General features: G+C 49.3%; 1 protein-coding gene across 3 annotated transcripts in view; it reads right to left on the bottom strand.

The window, feature by feature from the left end:
* Positions 1 to 19,575, bottom strand: part of slc39a7 (solute carrier family 39 member 7) — a 35,505-nt gene that overhangs the window by 11,509 nt on the left and 4,421 nt on the right. For all 3 annotated transcript variants that reach the window (XR_013498477.1, XM_078217617.1, XM_078217616.1), the window contains exons 2-4: positions 11,057 to 11,482; positions 3,192 to 3,360; positions 782 to 865 (exon numbers count right to left, since the gene is read on the bottom strand). Coding sequence is in view for 2 of the 3 variants with exons in the window: in XM_078217617.1 (XP_078073743.1) it covers positions 782 to 865; positions 3,192 to 3,360; positions 11,057 to 11,452 (649 nt within the window). In the remaining variant the exon portion in view is untranslated. The remainder of the gene's footprint in view (positions 1 to 781; positions 866 to 3,191; positions 3,361 to 11,056; positions 11,483 to 19,575) is intronic.

Below are 19,575 nucleotides of genomic sequence, written 5' to 3'. Positions count from 1 at the left end.
TGTCAGAGGGTCAGTGCTGAGGGAGTGCTGCACTGTTAGAGGGTCAGTACTGCACTGTCAGAGGTCAGTACTGAGGGAGTGCTGCACTGTCAGAGGGTCAGTGTAGAGGGAGTGCTGCACTGTCAGAGGGTCAGTGCTGAGGGAGTGCTGCACTGTCAGAGGGTCAGTGTAGAGGGAGTGCTGCACTGTCAGAGGGTCAGCGTTGAGTGAGTGCTGCACTGTCAGAGGGTCAGTACCGAGGGAGTGCCGCACTGCCAGAGGGTCAGTACCGAGGGAGTGCCGCAGTGTCAGGGGGTCAGCAGTGAGGGAGTGCTGCACTGTCAGAGGTCAGTACTGAGGGAGTGCTGCACTGTCAGGGGGTCAATACTGAGGGAGTGCTGCACTGTCAAATGGTCAGTACTGAGGGAATGCTGCACTGTCAGAGGGTCAGTGCTGAGGGAGTGCTGCACTGTTAGAGGGTCAGTACTGAGGGAGCGCTGCACTGTCAGAGGGTCAGTACTGAGGGAGCGCTGCACTGTCAGAGGTCAGTACTGAGGGAGTGCTGCACTGTCAGAGGGTCAGTACTGAGGGAGCGCTGCACTGTCAGAGGGTCAGTACTGAGGGAGTGCTGCACTGTCAGAGGGTCAGTACTGCACTGTCAGAGGGTCAGTACTGCACTGTCAGAGGGTCAGTACTGCACTGTCAGAGGGTCAGTACTGAGGGAGTGCTGTGCTGTCAGAGGGTCAGTACTGAGGGAGTGCTGCACTGTCAGAGGGTCACAGCGGTCCTGTTGCTCCCTTACCCCCATGCGAGTGTTTGTTATTGATGTCCGGATTCTCTGAGTGACTGAGAGAGTGTTCAGGGGCCTCGATGTTGGAATGAGGCTCTGCAAAAAATAACACACATTACTTTCCAAAATAAGTGCCTTCATCCGACAGCCTGCTCCAGCTGAAAGTCCCAACCCTTCAAACCCTCCCTGCAGTGTTGCTCCCTGGGCTTGAGCTCCCTCCACCTATTGCTCTGTCCAAACACTTCGCTGTGCCCCTATAATGCTTTCCTGCCCCTCCCAGCTACCTACATCCATTCGCAACCCCCGATTGTCCCTTCACAACTCCCGATCCTCCCTTCACTGCCTCGATGCCCACTGTGCTGCCCCTCCCTACTGTTCCCAACCCCCCATTTGGCTCTTTGCAACCCATCCCCCAATCGCATCCTTACTGGCACCCTCCTGATAGCCCCTTCAGTATCCCTCCCCAATACCCTCCTCACTGACCCTCCCCCAATTGCCCCCCCTCCTTTCCTCTTCTCCTTGCTCCCACTGTCCGTCTCCCAATGATGGCGCTCTTGCCCCCCCCCCATCCTCCAGATAGCTGCTGACATGGCACAGACCTTTCAGCACCCTGGCATCGAGGTTGTCTTGGACATTTTGTCAGGAGCCGACCACTCCTCCAAACATGTGTGTTCAGGAGCGCACCCCATTGCCCAGCTACACAGCAGCGTAATCCGGGGTCAAGCAACAGGAACCCCTCAGTGTGACTCCCACTGGAGGTGACCCAGTTCCCACTTGTCAAAGGGCGGACAGGGAGATAACTTGGAACGCTCAGCCGCAGTGCAGCATAAACACCAGAATTTGCAGATCATAGAATCTACAGTGCAGGAGGCGGCCATTTGGCCCATCAAGCCTGTACCGACGACAATCCCACCCAAGTCCTAGCCTATCCCCGTAACCCCACATATTTACCCTCCTAATTCCCCTGATATTCAGGGTCATGTTATCATGGCCAATCAACCTAACGCACACATCTTTGGATTGCAGGAGGAAACCGGAGCACCCGGAGGAAACCCACACAGACACGGGGAGATTGTGCAAACTCCACACAGACAGCGACCCAAGGCCGGATTTGAACCTGGGTCCCTGGCGCTGTGAGGCAACAATGCCAACCACTGTGCCGCCGTGCTGCTCCTTTTTAAAAATGTATTTATTGGTGTCAGAAGCAGGCTTACATTAACACTGCAATGAAGTTACTGTGAAAATCCCCCAGTCGCCACACTCCGGCGCCTGTTCGGGGACACTGAGGAAGAATTTAGCATGGACAATGTACCTAACCAACACGTCTTTCAGACTGTGGGAGGAAACCGGAGCACCCGGAGGAAACCCACGCAGACACGGGGAGAACACGTAGACTCCCTCAGACAGTGACCTAAGTCGGCAATCGAACCCAGTTCCCGGACGTTGAGAGGCAGCAGTGCTAACCACTGTGCCGCAGGGGACTGGATAGCTCGGCCCAAAAGGTGGTACAGACATGGAATAGTTTTTTAAAACATTTTTTCATGGCATATGGGCATCGCTGGCTGGGCCAGCATTTACTAATTCCCATTGAGGGGGCAGTAAAGAGTAAACATTGCTGTGGGTCTGGAGTCACATGTAGGCCAGATTGGGTTGCCTCACATCACCCTCGCTCCTGTAGGCCCCTTTTTCACACTGTTCCTCCCCAAATAGCCCCTTCCCCCATCATTCCTGCCTCACTCCCATAGCCCCTCCCCACTTCCATCGCCCTTCCTCTCATCACCCTCATCCTAATATGCCCTCCCTCACATCGCACCTTACCCTCAGAGCTCCTCCCCCTCCCTCCCACAGCCCCTTTGTGGAAGTTAAAATGCTCAGATTTTTAAAAATCTTGCCTTCTCTGTAACAGCTTGTGAGAATGTTATCAGTCGCAGCTCTTCAAGGGAGAATGTCTGCTTCACACTCGGTCACATAACATTCTGCTTTTTGACCTTCACCAGAGGGTGAGCAAGACCAGATTGTTCCATAACAAATACCAAAGGCGAGATATGGGGATATGATATGCAAATGAAGGATTAGCAGAAATCAATTTTTCATCGAATGAGAAAAGATGAAAAGCCACGATTTAATTGGCAAATAAGTCAATAAAGGATGTGAACAGAATACTTGTTCCTGATTTGCTGTAAATTGACTATAACTGCTGAGTTGCTTCTCTGTAACATCAGAATTACTTCAGCAATTTTGATGGAGGGGAGTTCTCCTTGTGCACAGGTAATTAAAGACCTTGCATTGGATGCATAGTGTCCAGTGCTGTTTGTATTAAGAGTTGACTAAGTGTGCTTAAGGTTGCTGGTACCCAAATTTCTCTGACACCTTTACTTTTCACTCATCCCTGACCGAGACGTGCTGGGCCGTGCTGACTTACCGAGTGCGTGTGGGATGAGATGGAGGAACGCGTCTCCCAGCAGTCCTCCCGAGGCAAAGCTCAACAGCACTTTGAGAAGGCATTTGTGTTTGGAGGTGTTGGACTCGACAGGGATGAAGAAGAGGATGAAGAACGGGGCAGCACTGATCAGCACTGTCGCTCCGATTGCCTGCAGGATGTAGAGAAGTGTTACAGCTTACAACAAGACCGTTATACTCCAGTTACACAATACCGCAGCTACCCCATGACTTTTTATTTATTTATTAATCACAAGTAGGCTTACATTAACACTGCAATGAAGTTACTGCGAAAATCCCCCAGTTGCCACACTCCGGCACCTGTTCGGGTACACAGAGAGAATTTAGCATGGCCACTGCACTTACCCAGCATGTCTTTGACCCAAGGCTGGAATCGAACATGGGTCCCTGGCGCTGGCAGCAGTGCTAACCACTGTGCCGCCTTAACTGAAGTCCAACTGGTATAGGCAGTAAGTGTCAGCTGTGGCTCAAGGGGCAGCGTTTATACTTCTGGGCCAGATGGGCAAGGGTTTAAATCGCAATTCAAAGATTGAAGCAGAAAGCTCAGAAGCTGACAGCCCACTGTATCCGAAAGAAGTGCTGGTTATGTGAAATGACAATGCTATATTCTCCCTCAGTGTACCCGAATAAGCGCGGGGATGTGGCGACTAGGGGATTTTCACAGTAACTTCACTGCAGTGTTAATGTAAGCCGACTTGTGACACTAATAAATCAACTTAAGTTCTGAGGAAGTGCTGCACTGTCAGAGAGTCAGTGCTGAGGTGTGCTGCACTGTCAGAGTCAGTGCTGAGGGAGTGCTGCACTGTCAGAGGGTCAGCGCTGAGGGACAGCTGTACTGTCAGAGGGTCAGTACTAAGGGAGTGCTGCTCTGTCAAAAGATCAGTACTGAGGGAGTGCTGCACTGTCAGAGGGTCAGGACTGAGGGAGTGCTGCACTGTCAGAGGGTCAGGACTGAGGGAGTGCTACACTGTCAGAGGGGAGCTCAGGAGGTGCGATCTGTTCTTGCAGGAGGACAAGAGAAGATCAAGAGGAGGATTCTGTAATCTCACTCTTGGACAAAGGTCTCACCAAGCAGCTGGGATTTGCATCAAACATTGTGTGAAACGAATGGGGGCGAGTGCTCCTGGTCCAGTGCTGGGAGCCCAAACACGTGGAGCCCCAGAATGAGTGCCTCCCCCCCAAAGCTCTGTGAGGTCACCAGGCTCTGTGAGGTCACCGGGCTCTGTGAGGTCACCGGGCTCTGTGAGGTCACCGGGCTCTGTGAGGTCACAAATGTGCTGCCAAGGGAAATACCAAAACATCACCAGTGTGGATGTTGGGGGAAGGGGCAGTGGGTAGATGGGAACTGCCCATTTGTGATAACAGGGTGGCCCCACTGAGCTGCACCCAAAGACCAACCTGGGACAGCTTCCTGCTCTGCATCAGAGTGATGGAAAAACAGAGAACCAGAAAGCCCCCCAACACCACTTTCAAAATCTGGATCTCTCCTCTCTTGTCAGCCACCAATAAAGGTTCACAACTTTAACTCAACCTTCACTTCCACCCACTCAGACTCGACAATCAAACTGCAAAGAATAATTCTGCTCAAAGCAGCTGCCTTTACCACACCACTGGGGGCACGCCGCCTGGACTGCTCCAGATCCGGGGCACAGACTAACCAGCACGTTCCCAAGTCTGTGGCCGAGTTGGATCATCTCAGGAATGTTCTGCACCGAAGCTTGTTGAGCTGGATGAACAGTGGGCAAGGGATTTGGGGACTTCCATGAGCATCATCTAAGAGTCCCAATGAATTGGACTGGATTGGGACACAACAGAAGAAGAAGAAACAGTGGAGGACCAAAGGGACTTGAAGGTTCAGGTACACAGACCATTAAAATGTCATGGACAGGAAACATTCAGAAAGGCTCACCATGTTGGTGGAATGTAAGAGGTCAGAAGTCACGCTTCAGCTGCACAAGAAACTCTGGTTTGACCACATCTGGAGCACAGTGAACAGTTGTCAATACGGCACATTAGCAGGAGTTATACTGGCATTCGAGGGAGTGCAGATTTACCAAAATGATACCCACTCCAAGGGTTAGGTTACGAGGAGGGTGGTGGGGGGAGGGGGTGTCTTGAACTAGGCCTGGTGAATTTATCCAACATTTTCCATTTTTGTTTCAGATTTCCAGCTGATGCAGCAGTTTTGCTTTTACATTAAGGATTTTGGACTTTGCTTTTGTAAATGGTAATTCATGTTAGGTCAATTGTTAATTTTTAAACATAGGAACAAGCTGTAGGCCATTCAGCCCATCGAACCTGCTCCACCATTCAACATGATCATGGCTGATCGGACATTTCAATGCCTTTTACACCCACTATCCCCATAACCCTTTACGTTCTGGTTAATCAGACATCTATCAATCTCTGTTTAAATACACTCAATGACTTGAGACGGGTGGCACTTGAATCCCAGGGGGACCAATATCCTGGCGGGAAGGTTGGCTAAGGCTACTGGAGAGACTTTAAACTAGAAAGGTTGGGGGGAGGGAATCGAAATGAGGGGACTGAGAGCGAGGAGGTTAGCTCGCAAATAGATAAGGAATGTAGACAGGGTAAGAGGGAGGTTAGACGAGTGAGGGAGAAGGGAAGTGCTCAGGCTGAAGGTCTGAGATGTGTCTATTTTAATGCCAGGAGTGTAGTGAATAAAGTGGATGAGCTTGGAGCGTGGATTGCTGCTTCGAATTGTGATGTGGTGGCCATTACGGAGACTTGGATGTCTCAGGGACAGGACTGGGTGCTTCAGGTGCCAGGTTTTAGATGTTTCAGGAAGGACAGGGAGGGAGGCAAGAGAGGGGGGGGAGTGGCACTGTTGATCAGGGATAGTGTCACGGCTGTAGAGAAGGTGGACGCCGTGGAGGGACTGACTACGGAATCTCTGTGGGTGGAGGTTAGGAATAGGAAGGGGTCGGTAACTTTGCTGGGTGTTTTCTATAGGCCGCCCAATAGTAACAGAGATGTTGAGGAGCAGATGGGGAAACAGATCCTGGAGAGATGTAGGAATAACAGAGTTGTCGTGATGGGAGATTTTAATTTCCCAAACATAGATTGGAATATCCCTAGGGCTAGGGGTTTGGATGGAGAGGAGTTTGTTAGGTGTGTCCAGGAGAGTTTCCTGACACAGTATGTGGATAAGCCTACTAGAGGAGAGGCTGTTCTTGATCTGGTGCTGGCTAATGAACCTGGACAGGTGGAGGATCTCTCGGTGGGTGAACATCTTGGGGATAGCGATCATAATTCTATCTCCTTCACGATAGCATTGGAAAGAGATAGGGTCAGGCAGGCTAGGAAAGTGTTTCTCTGGAGTAAAGGGAAATACAGTGTCATCAGGGAGGAAATTAGACGGGTAAATTGGAAGGAGGCATTCTTGGGGAAAAGTACCGAAGGAAAGTGGAGGATTTTCAAGGAATGTTTGTCTGGAGCTCTGCATGACAACGTTCCGATGAGACAGGGGGGTGTTGGTAGGGTACGGGAACCGTGGTGCACGAAGGTTGTGATGAACCTGGTAAATAAGAAAAGAGAGGCGTACAGAAGGTTCAGAGAGCTAGGAGGTGTTAAGGATTTAGAGGAGTATACGCGATGTAGGAAGGAGCTTAAGAAGGAAATTAGGAGAGCGAGAAGGGGTCATGAGAAGACCTTGGCGGGTAAGATTAAGGAGAATCCCAAGGCTTTCTACAAATATGTCAAGAGTAAAAGGATGAGATGTGAAGGCATAGGACCCTTAAAAGGTGAAGGGGGAAAAGTTTGTGCGGAACCGTTAGAAATGGCGGAGGTGCTTAATGAATACTTTACCTCGGTATTCACGGTGGAAAGGGATCTGGGTGGTTGTACTGCTGGATTGCGGAGGACAGAAAGGATCGAGCATGTGGACATAAAGAAAGAGGATGTGTTGGAACTATTGAATGGCATCAAGGTTGGTAAGTCGCCGGGACCGGATGGGATGTACCCCAGGTTACTGTGGGAGGCGAGGGAGGAGATTGCGGAGCCTTTGGCGATGATCTTTGCATCGTCGATGGAGACGGGAGAGGTTCCGGAGGATTGGAGGATTGCGGATGTGGTCCCTATATTCAAGAAAGGGAACAGGGACAGCCCGGGAAATTACCGACCGGTGAGTCTAACCTCAGTGGTTGGTAAGTTGATGGAGAGGATCCTGAGAGACAGGATTTATGATCATCTAGAGAAGTTTAGTATGATCAAAAGTAGTCAGCACGGCTTTGTCAGGGGCAGGTCGTGCCTTACGAGCCTGGTTGAGTTCTTTGAAAATGTGACCAAGCACATTGACGAAGGAAGAGCGGTGGATGTGGTCTATATGGACTTCAGCAAAGCGTTCGATAAGGTCCCCCATGCAAGACTTCTTGAGAAAGTGAGAGGGCATGGGATCCAAGGGGCTGTTGCCTTGTGGATCCAGAACTGGCTTGCCTGCAGAAGGCAGAGAGTGGCTGTGGAGGGGTCTTTCTCTGCATGGAGGTCAGTGACCAGTGGAGTGCCCCAGGGATCTGTTCTGGGACCCTTGCTGTTTGTCATTTTCATAAATGACCTGGATGAGGAAGTGGAGGGATGGGTTGGTAAGTTTGCTGACGACACCAAGGTAGGTGGTGTTGTGGATAGTTTGGAGGGATGTCAGAAGTTGCAGCGAGACATAGATAGAATGCAAGACTGGGCGGAGAAGTGGCAGATGGACTTCAACCCGGATAAGTGTGTAGTGATCCATTTTGGCAGATCCAATGGGATGGAGCAGCAGTATAAAATGAAGGGTACCATTCTTAGCAGTGTAGAGGATCAGAAGGACCTTGGGGTCCGGGTCCATAGGACTCTTAAATCGGCCTCGCAGGTGGAGGATGCGGTCAAGAAGGCGTATGGCGTACTAGCCTTCATTAATCGAGGGATTGAGTTTAGGAGTCGGGAGATAATGCTGCAGCTTTATAGGACCCTGGTTAGACCCCACTTGGAGTACTGCGCGCAGTTCTGGTCACCTCATTACAGGAAAGATGTTGAAGCCATTGAAAGGGTGCAGAGGAGATTTACAAGGATGTTGCCTGGATTGGGGGGCATGCCTTATGAGGATAGGTTGAGGGAGCTTGGTCTCTTCTCCCTGGAGAGACGAAGGATGAGAGGTGACCTGATAGAGGTTTACAAGATGTTGAGGGGTCTGGATAGGGTGGACTCTCAGAGGCTATTTCCAAGGGCTGAAATGGTTGCTACGAGAGGACACAGGTTTAAGGTGCTGGGGGGTAGGTACAGGGGGGATGTCAGGGGTAAGTTTTTCACTCAGAGGGTGGTGGGTGAGTGGAATCGGCTGACGTCGGTGGTGGTGGAGGCAAACTCGTTGGGGTCTTTTAAGAGACTTCTGGATGAGTACATGGGATTTAATGGGATTGAGGGCTATAGATAGGCCTAGAGGTGGGGATGTGATCGGCGCAACTTGTGGGCCGAAGGGCCTGTTTGTGCTGTGACTTTCTATGTTCTATGTTCTATGTTTCACAGCCCCCTGGCACAGAGAGCTATAGATTCATCACCCACTGCTGCTTCACAGCTCCAGGGATCCAGGTGACTGTCTGTGCTGAGTCTGCACGTTCTCCCCGTGTCTGTGTGGGTTTCCTCCCACACTCCAAAGATGTGCGTGTTAGGTGGATTGGCCATGCTAAATTGTCCCTTAGTGTCAGGGGGATTAGCAGGGTAAAGCCATAGGGTTATGGGGAGAGGCCTGGGTGGGATTGCGTTCGGCGCAGGCTCAATGGGCCAAATGGCCTCCTTCTGCACTGTAGGGATTCTATGATCCTTCTGTAAAGAAATTTTTCCTCATCTTGGTTCTAAGTGAATTTTCAAATTGTGCCTAAAAGAGAAAATGTTGGGAAATCTCAGCAGGTCTGGCAGCATCTGTGAGGAGAGAAAAGAGCTGACGTTCCGAGTCCAGATGATCCTTTGTCTAGATTCGAAATATCAGCTCTTTTCTCTCCTTACAGATGCTGGCAGACCTGCTGAGATTTTCCAGCATTTTCTCTTTTGGTTTCAGATTCCAGCATCCGCACTAATTTGCATTTATCTTGAAATTGTGCCCCCGATTCTAGATTACCCACCCTGGGGAAGCATCTGACCTACATTTACCCGGTCTATTCCTATAAGTGTTTTGTAGGTTTCAATAAGCTCACCTCTCATTCTTTGAAACTCTGGAGAATACAGACGAAGTTTGGCCAAACTCTCTTCATTAGACAGTCCCGCCAACGCTGGAACAAGTCTGGTGAACCTTCGTTGCACTCCCTTTATGGCAATAATATCCTTTCTGAGGTAAAGGGACCATAACTGCACACAGTATGTTAGGTGCGGTCTAACCAAGGTCCTACACAATTGAAGCAAGACTTCACTAGTGCAGTACTCAAATCCTCCTGATAAAGGTTAACATTCCAGGAGGACCTCCCCTGCTCCTGGGCCTGGCCATTAACAGATCCAGGCAATCGAGGAGGTCATCTGACCGTCTGTCTGTTCCTCTACTGTGGCTACATTCGCGGCCGGGTGTCCCTCGAGAGGGAGCGCGCGGAGTCCACAGACACCATCAAGGCTTTCTGTGCCCGTTGGGCACTGCAGTAACTGGAGTGTCTTATTGACCCCTTTAATCACCTTTTGGTTTGATGCTTGTTTCAACCTCTGTTGTATATGTAAATGTTCTGGAGGACAACATGGCGATCGGTTTAGTAAGTTTGCAGATGACACGAAGTTGGGTGGAGTTGCTGATAGTGCCGGGGGTTGTCAGAGGATACAACAGGATATAGATAGATTGGAGACTTAGGCACAGAAATGGCAGATGGAGTTTAATCCGGACAAATGCGAGCTGAAGCATTTTGGAGGATCAAATTTAGGTGTGAATTATATTGTAAATGGCAGAGCCCTTAGGAACATTAACATAGAGGGCGTGCAGGTCCACAGTTCCCTAAAAGTGGCAACACCAGTGGCCAAGATGACTAAGAAGGCATATGGCATGCTTGCCTTCATCAGCCGGGGCATTGGGTACAAGAATTGGGAAATCATGTTGCAGCTATATAAAACCTTGGTTCAGTCGCATTTGGAGCATTGCGTGCTGTTCTGCTCACCACACTACCAGAAGGACATGGAAGCTTTGGAGAGAGTGCAAAGAAAGTTCACCAGGACGTTGCCTGGTCTCGAAGGTGTCGGCTATGAAGAGAGGTTGAATAAACTAGGATTGTTTTCACTGGAAAGATGGAGGCTGAAGGGAGACCTGATAGAGATCTACAAAGTTATGAGAGGCTTAGACAGGGTGGATAGTCAGAGGCTTTTTCCCCAGGGTGAAAGAGTCAATTACAAGGGGGCACAGGTTCAACGTGAGAGAGGGAAAGTTTAAGGGAGATGTGCAGGGGAGGTTTTTCATGCAGGGAATGGTGGGTGCCTGGAACGCGCTGCAAGAGGAGGTGGTGGAAGCAGCACATTAGCAACATAAGAGGTGTCTGAATGGGTGCATGAATAAGGAGGGAATAGTGGGATACGGACCGAGTAAGGGCAGAAGGTTTTTTTTAGTTTAGTTAGGGTATTACGATCGGCATAGGCTTGGAGGGCCGAAGGGCCTGTTCCTGTGCAGTTCTTTGCTCTTTAAGTTACATTACTGTTTGTTTAAGGCAGTTCCCCTTTAAGGGGCTGCCCCTTTTACTTTGTCCCTCGGTTCATTTGATTTGGTTGAATTGGTTGACTCAAGAGTTGGACTGGCCCCGCATTTGGAATGGAACTACACTGGCCGAGAGAATTTTACTGGTGGGATAGGAATTGGAACAAGACACCAACCTGTGACCACAGCTCAACTGGGTTGGACAGCTCCGTCCGGCCTTCTGTTGCCACAGGCTGCTTCCAGCGACTCTTCCCCTCGTGTTCCTGCCGCTGGGAGTGCGCATTTTGATCGTCTGGATAGGAATGGCCAGTAAGGTCGTCTGCGTGATCGTGAGAGTGTCCGTGGTGGTCGTGCGAGTGTCCGTGGTGGTCGTGCGAGTGTCCGTGGTGGTCGTGGGAATGTCCGTGGTGGTCGTGGGAATGTCCGTGGTGGTCGTGGGAATGTCCGTGGTGGTCGTTGCCATGGGAATGTCCGTGGCCCGCCACCATCTGAAGGACCAGCCCGCAGTAAACGAGATGGGCGAGCAGGACAGGGAGGCCCCTGGGCCGCAGTAATTCCCGCGTGGCTGCCATTTGCTTCCTTGGCAGGGGTCGGATAGAGCACTGCAAAAAAGCAAGAGCAACATCAGCCACGGAAAAGCCACCTCGTGTTACAGAATCCGACAGGCTCACAATCTCTCGGGTTGGGGCTCCCCTCACCATCAAAGGCCAAGGAGAGAGTCACAAACCGGAAGAATCACATCAGAATGTAAGAAACAGGAGGCCATTTGGCCCGTTGGAAACCTCCTCCTCCATTCAATGAGATCACTGCCAATCCTGTCTCAATTCCCCGTATCCGTTCGCACCCAAAATTCTCTCGGCTTCTGTATCGAATATGTTCAACGACTGAACACCCACAACCTTCTAGGGTAGCTAACTAAAGGTCCCTCACCTCAGTGCAAGATGGCCACTCCCTTACTGATAGACTGTGCACTAGATTCACCGAAAAGCGGAAACAATCTCTCAGTGCCTGCCCTGTGAGAATCACGTAACATTTCAACGAGCTCGCCCCTCAGTCTCCTGAACCCCAGAGATATTAGCCGTAGTCTACTTAATCGTCCCTCAAGGGTCAATCCCCTCACTTTGGGAACAGTCTAGTGAGGCTTCATTGTGCCTCCCTCAAGGGAAAGTACGTCCTTCCTCAGGTAAGGTGACCAAAACTGTGCACAGTGCTCCAGATGAGGCCTCACCAATGTCCTGTGCAACTGTAGTAAATCTTCTTCACTCTTCTACCCCAGTCCCTTTGTAACAAGACTGTTCGCCCCACCAATCGCTTGTTGCACCTTGACTTTTATGCAAATCGCATTGAAAAGGAGGCACAGCTCCCTCCAAATTGGCTACATAGCTCAGCGGTTCGAGCACTGGTCTTGTAAACCAGGGGTTATGAGTTCAATTCTCACTGGGTATGGTTAAGCATTTTTCTGGATGGCAGTGGTTAGCACTACTGCCTCACAGCACCAGGGACCCTGGTTCAATTCCGGCCTTGGGTGACTGTGTGGAGTCTGCACGTTCTCCCCGTGTCTGTGTTTGGTTTCCTCCGGGTGCTCCGATTTCCTCCCACACTCCAAAGATGTGCAGGTTAGATGATTGGGGGGAATTAGTGGGGTAAATACATGGGGTTATGGGAATGGGACAGGGCGTGGGCCTGAGTAAAATGCTGTCAGAGAGTCTGTACAGAATCGATGGACCGAATGGTCTCCTTCTGCACTGCAGGGATTCTGTGATTCTACGAATGCAAACATCCTTCCATTCGGAGCTATTCCATTTAAGAAAAAACAAAACCCCACCCAAACGAACTCCTTCGTATTCCCCCAATTTGTATGTATCCCATCTGCCACTTTCGTACCCACTCATTTAACCTGCGTGTATCCCCCTACCCTCCTCTTCCCTTACAGTCCCACCGAGCTTCATACAATCAGCAAACCTGCATCACAGACGCACAACCAGCCCCGATAACAAGGCAAAAACACCAAACCCCTCCCATCCCCCATCGACACACCATCAGAGAGTTCTGTCACCACGGTAACATTTATTATCAGAATGCAAAGCTCAGAACCCTGAAGCCGTGGGCGTGGGGGGGTGGGGGGTATTGAGAATCGTGGGGTTCGCTCATCAATAACATTCAAATTCCCTCCGCAGAAAACCACCCTCTCCCTCAAAAACATTTAAACACAATCACTACACAGAGGGCGGCTATTCGACCCGTCGAGGCAATGCCGACTCCTCATGCCCCCTCCTCCCGGGGCATACTGCTCTATTCCCGTAGCCCTGAATGTTTGTTTCCCTCAAATTCCCTTCCAATTTCCTTTTGTCAGAATGGTTTCATCAAGGGGAGGTCATGCCTGACTAATCTGTCAGAATTCTTTGAGGAAGTAACGTTAGACAAAGGGGAGCCAGTGGATGTTATCTACTTGGATTTCTGGAAGGCCTTTGATAAGGTGCCGCACAGGAAGCTGCTGAGTAAGATAAGAACCCATGGTGTTAGAGGCAAGGTACTAGCATGGGTAGAGGATTGGTTGACTGTTAGAAGGTAGAGAGGGGGGGATAAAAGGGTCCTTTTCAGGATGACAACCTGTGACTAGTGGAGTTCCGCAGAGATCAGTGTTGGGACCACAACTCTTAGCTTTATAAATCAATGATCTAGTTGATGTAACTGAGAGCATTGTGCCTAAGTTTGTAGATGATACAAAGATAGGCAGAGGGACAGGTAGTGTTGAGGCAGCAGGGGGGCTGCAGAAGGATATGGACAGGTTAGGAGAGTGGGCAAAGAAGTGGCAGATGGAACACAACATGGGAAAGTGTGAGGTTACGTACTTTGGTAGGAAGAAGAGGAATAGAATATTTTCAAAATCGGGAGAGAATTCAGAAATCGGAAGCGCAAAGGGGCTGGGGGGAGGAGTCCCAGTCCAGGATTCTTCAGGTTGAGTTGGTCGTCAGGATGGCAAATGCAATGTTAGTATTCATTTTGAGAGAACGAGAATACAAAAGCAGGGATGTGCTGCTGAGGCTTTATAAGGCTCTGGTCAGACCTCATTTGGAATAGTGTGCAATGTTGAGCCCCATATCTAAGGACGGATGTGCTGGCCTTGGAAAAGACCCAGACGAGGTTCACGAGAATGATCCTTGGAACGAAAAGCTTGAATAATGAGGAACGTCTGAGGACTCTGGGTCTACACTTGGAGTTTGGAAGGATGAGCGGGGATCTGATTGAAACTTACCGAATAATGAAAGGCCTGGATAGAGCGAATGTGGGGACAATGTTTCCACTAGTAGGAGAGACTAGGTTCGGAGGGCACATCCTCAGATTTAAAGAGACGACCCTATAGAACCGAGATGAGGAGGAATTTCTTCAGCCAGAGGGTGGTAAATCTGTGGAATTCATTGCCACAGAAGACTATGGAGGCCGGGTCATTGAGTGTATTTAAGACAGATATAGATAGGCTCTTGATTAGTAAGTGGATCAAAGGTTACGGGGAAAAGGCAGGAGAATGGGATTGAGAAACTTATCAGCCATGACCGAATGGCCTAATTCTGCTCCGATATCTCCTGGCCTTATGGAAATGCTTGTCCCCACTCACTGCACTAAAAACAAAACATTCCTCCTCACACCCCTGCACTTTTAAAAATTAATTCCGGGTCTGTGATGGGCCCCAGCAGTTGTTGCCCATCCTTAACTTCCCTTTAACTGAGTAGCTTGCTAGGCCATTGCAGAGGGGCAGTTAAGAGCAGATTTCCTTCCCAAATGGACATTAGTGAATCAGGTAGGTTTCTCTCAGTGTGTGCTGCCACCTTCAAAGATCGATACACATTCACCCAGAGATCCCAATGGGCATGCACACTCTGTCGAACTGTGTCATCAAGTGCATATCGCCTCTGCCTCTCCTTTTAGCTAAAAAGCATCACCTCCCACTTCTCTGTATTAAATTCCATCTGCCCCCTGTCCTCCCACTCTGTTAACCCATTTCTGTCAATTACTATCGTCCTCCAGGTCTGCCACACCTCCAAGATTGGTACTGTCAACGCCTTGTAATGTTTGACTCTATATTAAAAAGCACGACAAAATAACTTGCCAAACTGTAGAGACGTTAAGATAAAGCAAATCATTTCACAACGCATGACACAAACAAGAAATGAATCCACTGATATACGCAGCCTCTTCCCCATTGCGGTGAGCTGTCCCCACAGGGGGAGATGGCAACCACGTGTATGCCTGGGCTCCTTCGAGGCAGAACACGCATGCACACGTGCGCACGCACACACGCCCCACAGGCTAAACCTCAAGACATGGATAAACCTTTCAGCTTGATGACATTTAGAAAGGAATACAAACACAAGAGATGGTGTGGTCGGTGCAGACTCAGTGGGCCAAATGGCCTCCTCCTGCACTGTAGGACTCGATGACTCTCCATGATTCAAAGGCAGGAGAAACTTGATGGAGTAGAAACACAGAGAGCCTGGTCTTTAATTCCACTGACAGCGATGGAGATCTGGCAGTGTGCAGAAGCGTAGCTGTCTACTACCACCAATTTCTGACTCATTCTATTTAAAATTGCAGTCAACATTTCACATAAAAAACCATGGGGGCACAACCCACTGGGACTGTCGAATGGGCAGTAAATCCTGTACATATATTTTAGACACACAAAGTGAAACCAGAAGTCACAAAAGGCAGAAGTGCAATAAAAGTAGCATTTTGATCCCCGTGCAGTGACCCTTTCACAATCATTCCACTTCAATCATTGAGAACATTCCCAGCAACCCAAACCCTCAGCGCTTTAATTTCCCAAACCCTCCAACCACCACCACCCCTCCCAGTACAGCTTCCTGCCCCCTAACCCTGCACCCGACCCCATCACCTTCAACTTCAGAAACTCAGTGGCACGGTGACACAGTGTTTACCGCTGCTTCCTCACAGCCCCAGGGACCCGGGTTCGATTCCCGGCTTCGGTCACTGTCTATGCGGAGTCTGCACGTTCTCCCCGTGTCTGCGTGGGTTTCCTCCAGGTGCTCCGGTTTCCTCCCACAGTCTGAAAGACGTGCTGGTTAGGTGCATTGGCCGTGCTAAATTCTCCCTCAGTGTAACCGAACAGGCAACAGAGTGTGGCGACTAGGGGATTTTTCACAGTAACTTCATTGCAGTGTTAATGTAAGCCTGCTTGTGACACTAATAAATAAACTTTAAACTCTCAGTCTGCCTTCCCACAATCTGAAATCGCAAGAATGCCAAGTCTTAAAAGCAACAACAATTTATACGGCACGAGAAAAGGAGGCTGACTGCTTCACGTGATAAGTGTTGACACAGAGAATGCACTGGGTAAGTTGTTCTCCAACTTTTGTTTAAATTCACATCAGGCAGATCGACTCTGATTGGTCAAGGCATTGCCATGGGAAATGAACTCGGGAATGCCTTCCCCCACACTTCTGTTTTCTTGATAAAGAGCATGCTCTTTTGTGTTTGCAAAGGGCAGGGCCCCATGTGTGAACATACATGGCTTCCAACACATGCAAGTGAGCCGCGTTGAGACTCCAACCGATAACCTTAAACCGATTGTCGGGGTAATTGGTGGCACACTCGGGATTGTTCAGTGAGTGCTGCCCGATTGCAGAATCATACTCAAAGTTAGACCCTATGTTCTGGGCTTTGGAAGGACGGGAAGGATGGGTCCAGTCGGTACTTTGCCTGTTGCGAACAACAGCCCAAGGGATGTGCCGTTTAATATGATCCCTCCCCCCTCCCGTTGGTGGAACTTTACAGCCTACTTGCCTAGCATCAAGTTAAATGAAATTTGGCACTCTTATGAATCAGTCCTGATGAGTGCGAGATGAAAAGCTTCAACGACATGTCTCTTTTTTTCAGCAATACTCAAATTCTATATCGCCAAGTGACTATATCCACTATATACAGGCTGGGGGCAGTGGGCAAACAATTAATGCCAACCCTACCCAGATTCAACCCTTGGCATCCAAGTGCAGATCAGTTTCTTTTCTTAAAAAAGACTTAGCATGGCACCCCTCGGATACTGAATCAGGGTTATCGAAAGGAAATTCAGACATAAGAACCCAAGGATATAAAATTAGCAGGGGTGGGAGGAGACTGTTTGGTCCCTTGAATTTACTCTACTATTTGATATGTTTGCCATCTGCTTATTATCCACCTCACCGCCCACTCCTGTGCCTCTCTCGATATTTATCTGTTTTCAAATTTGGTCTTGGGATGTGCATGTCACGGCTGGGCCAACATTTCTTGCTCATCCCTAATTGCCCCTTAAACGGAGTGTCTCGCTCGGCCATTTCAAAGGGACAGTTAAGAGTCATACCGAGACAATTGGGGCTCTTTCTGGGGTAGGTGGGACCTCTACAAACAGGATGGTCTGCACCTGAATCAGAGGGGTACCAATATCTTGGGGGGGGAAATTTGCTAATGCTCTTCGGGAGGGTTTAAACTAATTCAGCAGGGGGGTGGGTACCTGAATTGTAGCTCCGGTGTGCAGGAGGTTGAGAGTAGTGAGGTCATGGATGAGGTTTCAGGGTCGCAGGAGTGTACTGACAGGCAGGAAGGTGGTTTGAAGTGTGTATACTTCAACGCCAGGAGCATCCGGAATAAGGTGGGTGAACTTGCAGCATGGGTTGGTACCTGGGATTTCGATGTTGTGGCCATCTCGGAGACATGGATAGAGCAGGGACAGGAATGGTTGTTGCAGGTTCCAGGGTTTAGATGTTTCAGTAAGTGCAGGGAAGGTGGTAAAAGAGGGGGAGGTGTGGCATTGTTAGTCAAGGACAGTATTACGGTGGCAGAAAGGACAATTGATGAAGACTCATCTACTGAGGTAGTTTGGGCTGAGGTTAGAAACAGGAAAGGAGAGGTCACCCTGTTGGGAGTTTTTTATAGACCTCCGAAAAGTTCCAGAGATGTCGAGGAAAAGATTGCAAAGATGATTCTGGATAGGAGCGAAAGTAACAGGGTAGTTGTACTGGGGGACTTTAACTTTACAAATATTGACTGGAAAAGCTATAGTTTGAGTACTTTGGAGGGGTCAGTTTTTGTCCAGTGTGTGCAGGAAGGTTTCCTGACACAGAATGTAGATAGACCAACAAGAGGCGAGGCCACATTGGATTTGGTACTGGGTAATGAACCAGGCCAGGTGTTAGATTTGGAGGTAGGTGAGCACTTTGGTGACAGTGACCACAATTCGATTATGTTTACCTGAGCTATGGAAAAGGATAGGTATATACCAAAGGGCAAGAGTTATAGCTGGGGGAAAGGAAATTATGATGCGATTAGGCGAGATTTAGCTGGCATAGGTTGGGGAAGGAAACTGCAGGGGATGGGCACAATTGAAATGTGGAACTTGTTCAAGGAACAGCTACTACGCATCCTTGATAAATATGTACCTGTCAGGCAGGGAGGAAGCAGACGTGTGAGGGAACCGTGGTTTACTAAGGAGGTTGAATCTCTTGTGAAGAGGAAGAAGGAGACTTATGTAAGGATGAGACGTGAAGGCTCAGTTAGGGAGCTTGAAACTTACAAGTTAGCCTGGAAGGACCTAAAGAAAGAGTTAAGAGCCAGGAGGGGACATGAGAAGTCTTTGGCAGGTAGGATCAAGGAAAACCCTAAAGCTTTCTATAGGTATGTCAGGAGTAAAAGAATGACTAGGGTAAGATTAGGGCCAGTTAAGGACAGGAGTGGGAAGTTGTGCGTGGAGTCTGAAGAGATAGGAGATGCACTAAATGAATATTTTTCGTCAGTATTCACACTGGAGAGGGACAGTGTCGAGGGGAGTACTGAGATGCAGGCTGTTGGACTAGATGGGATTGAGGTTCATAGGGAGGAGGTGTTAGCAATTCTGGAAAGGGTAAAAATAGAGAAGTCCCCTGGGCCGGATGGGATTTATCCTAGGATTCTCTGGGAGGCGAGAGAGGAGATTGCAGAGCCTTTGATCTTTGGGTCGTCATTGTCTACTGGAACAGTGCCAGAAGACTGGAGGACAGCAAATGTTGTCCCCTTGTTCAAAAAGGGGAGTAGGTACAACCCTGGTAATTATAGACCGGTGAGCCTTACTTCTGTTGTGGGCAAAATATTGGAAAGGATTATAAGAGATAGGATTTATAATCACCCTGGAAAGGAATATTTTGATTAGGGATAGTCAGCACGGTTTTGTGAAGGGTAGGTCGTGCCTCACAAACCTTATTGAGTTCTTCGAGAAGGTGACCAAAGAGGTGGATGAGGGTAAAGCGGTTGATGTGGTGTATATGGATTTCAGCAAAGTGTTTGATAAGGTTCCCCATGGTAAGCTTTTGCAGAAAATACGGACACATGGGATTGAGGGTGATTTAGTGGTTTGGATCAGGAATTGGCTAGCTGTAAGAAAACAGAGGGTGGTGGTTGATGGGAAATATTCATCCTGGAGTTCAGTTACTAGTGGTGTACCGCAAGGATCTGTTTTAGGGCCACTGCTGTTTGTCATTTTTATTAATGACCTGGATGAGGGCATAGAAGGATGACACTAAAGTCAGTGGAGTTGTAGACAGTGCGGAGGGAAGTGGCAGGTTACAGAGGGACATAGATAAGCTGCAGAGCTGGGTTGAGAGGTGGCGAATGGAGTTTAATGCGGAAAAGTGTGAGGTGATTCACTTTGGAAGGAGTAACAGGAATACAG

Source organism: Mustelus asterias, chromosome 8, assembly GCF_964213995.1.
Source record: "Mustelus asterias chromosome 8, sMusAst1.hap1.1, whole genome shotgun sequence".
Classification (NCBI taxonomy): Eukaryota; Metazoa; Chordata; class Chondrichthyes; order Carcharhiniformes; family Triakidae; genus Mustelus; species Mustelus asterias.
Note: the sequence above shows the minus strand (reverse complement) of the source record. Positions and strands in the feature narration are given on the sequence as shown.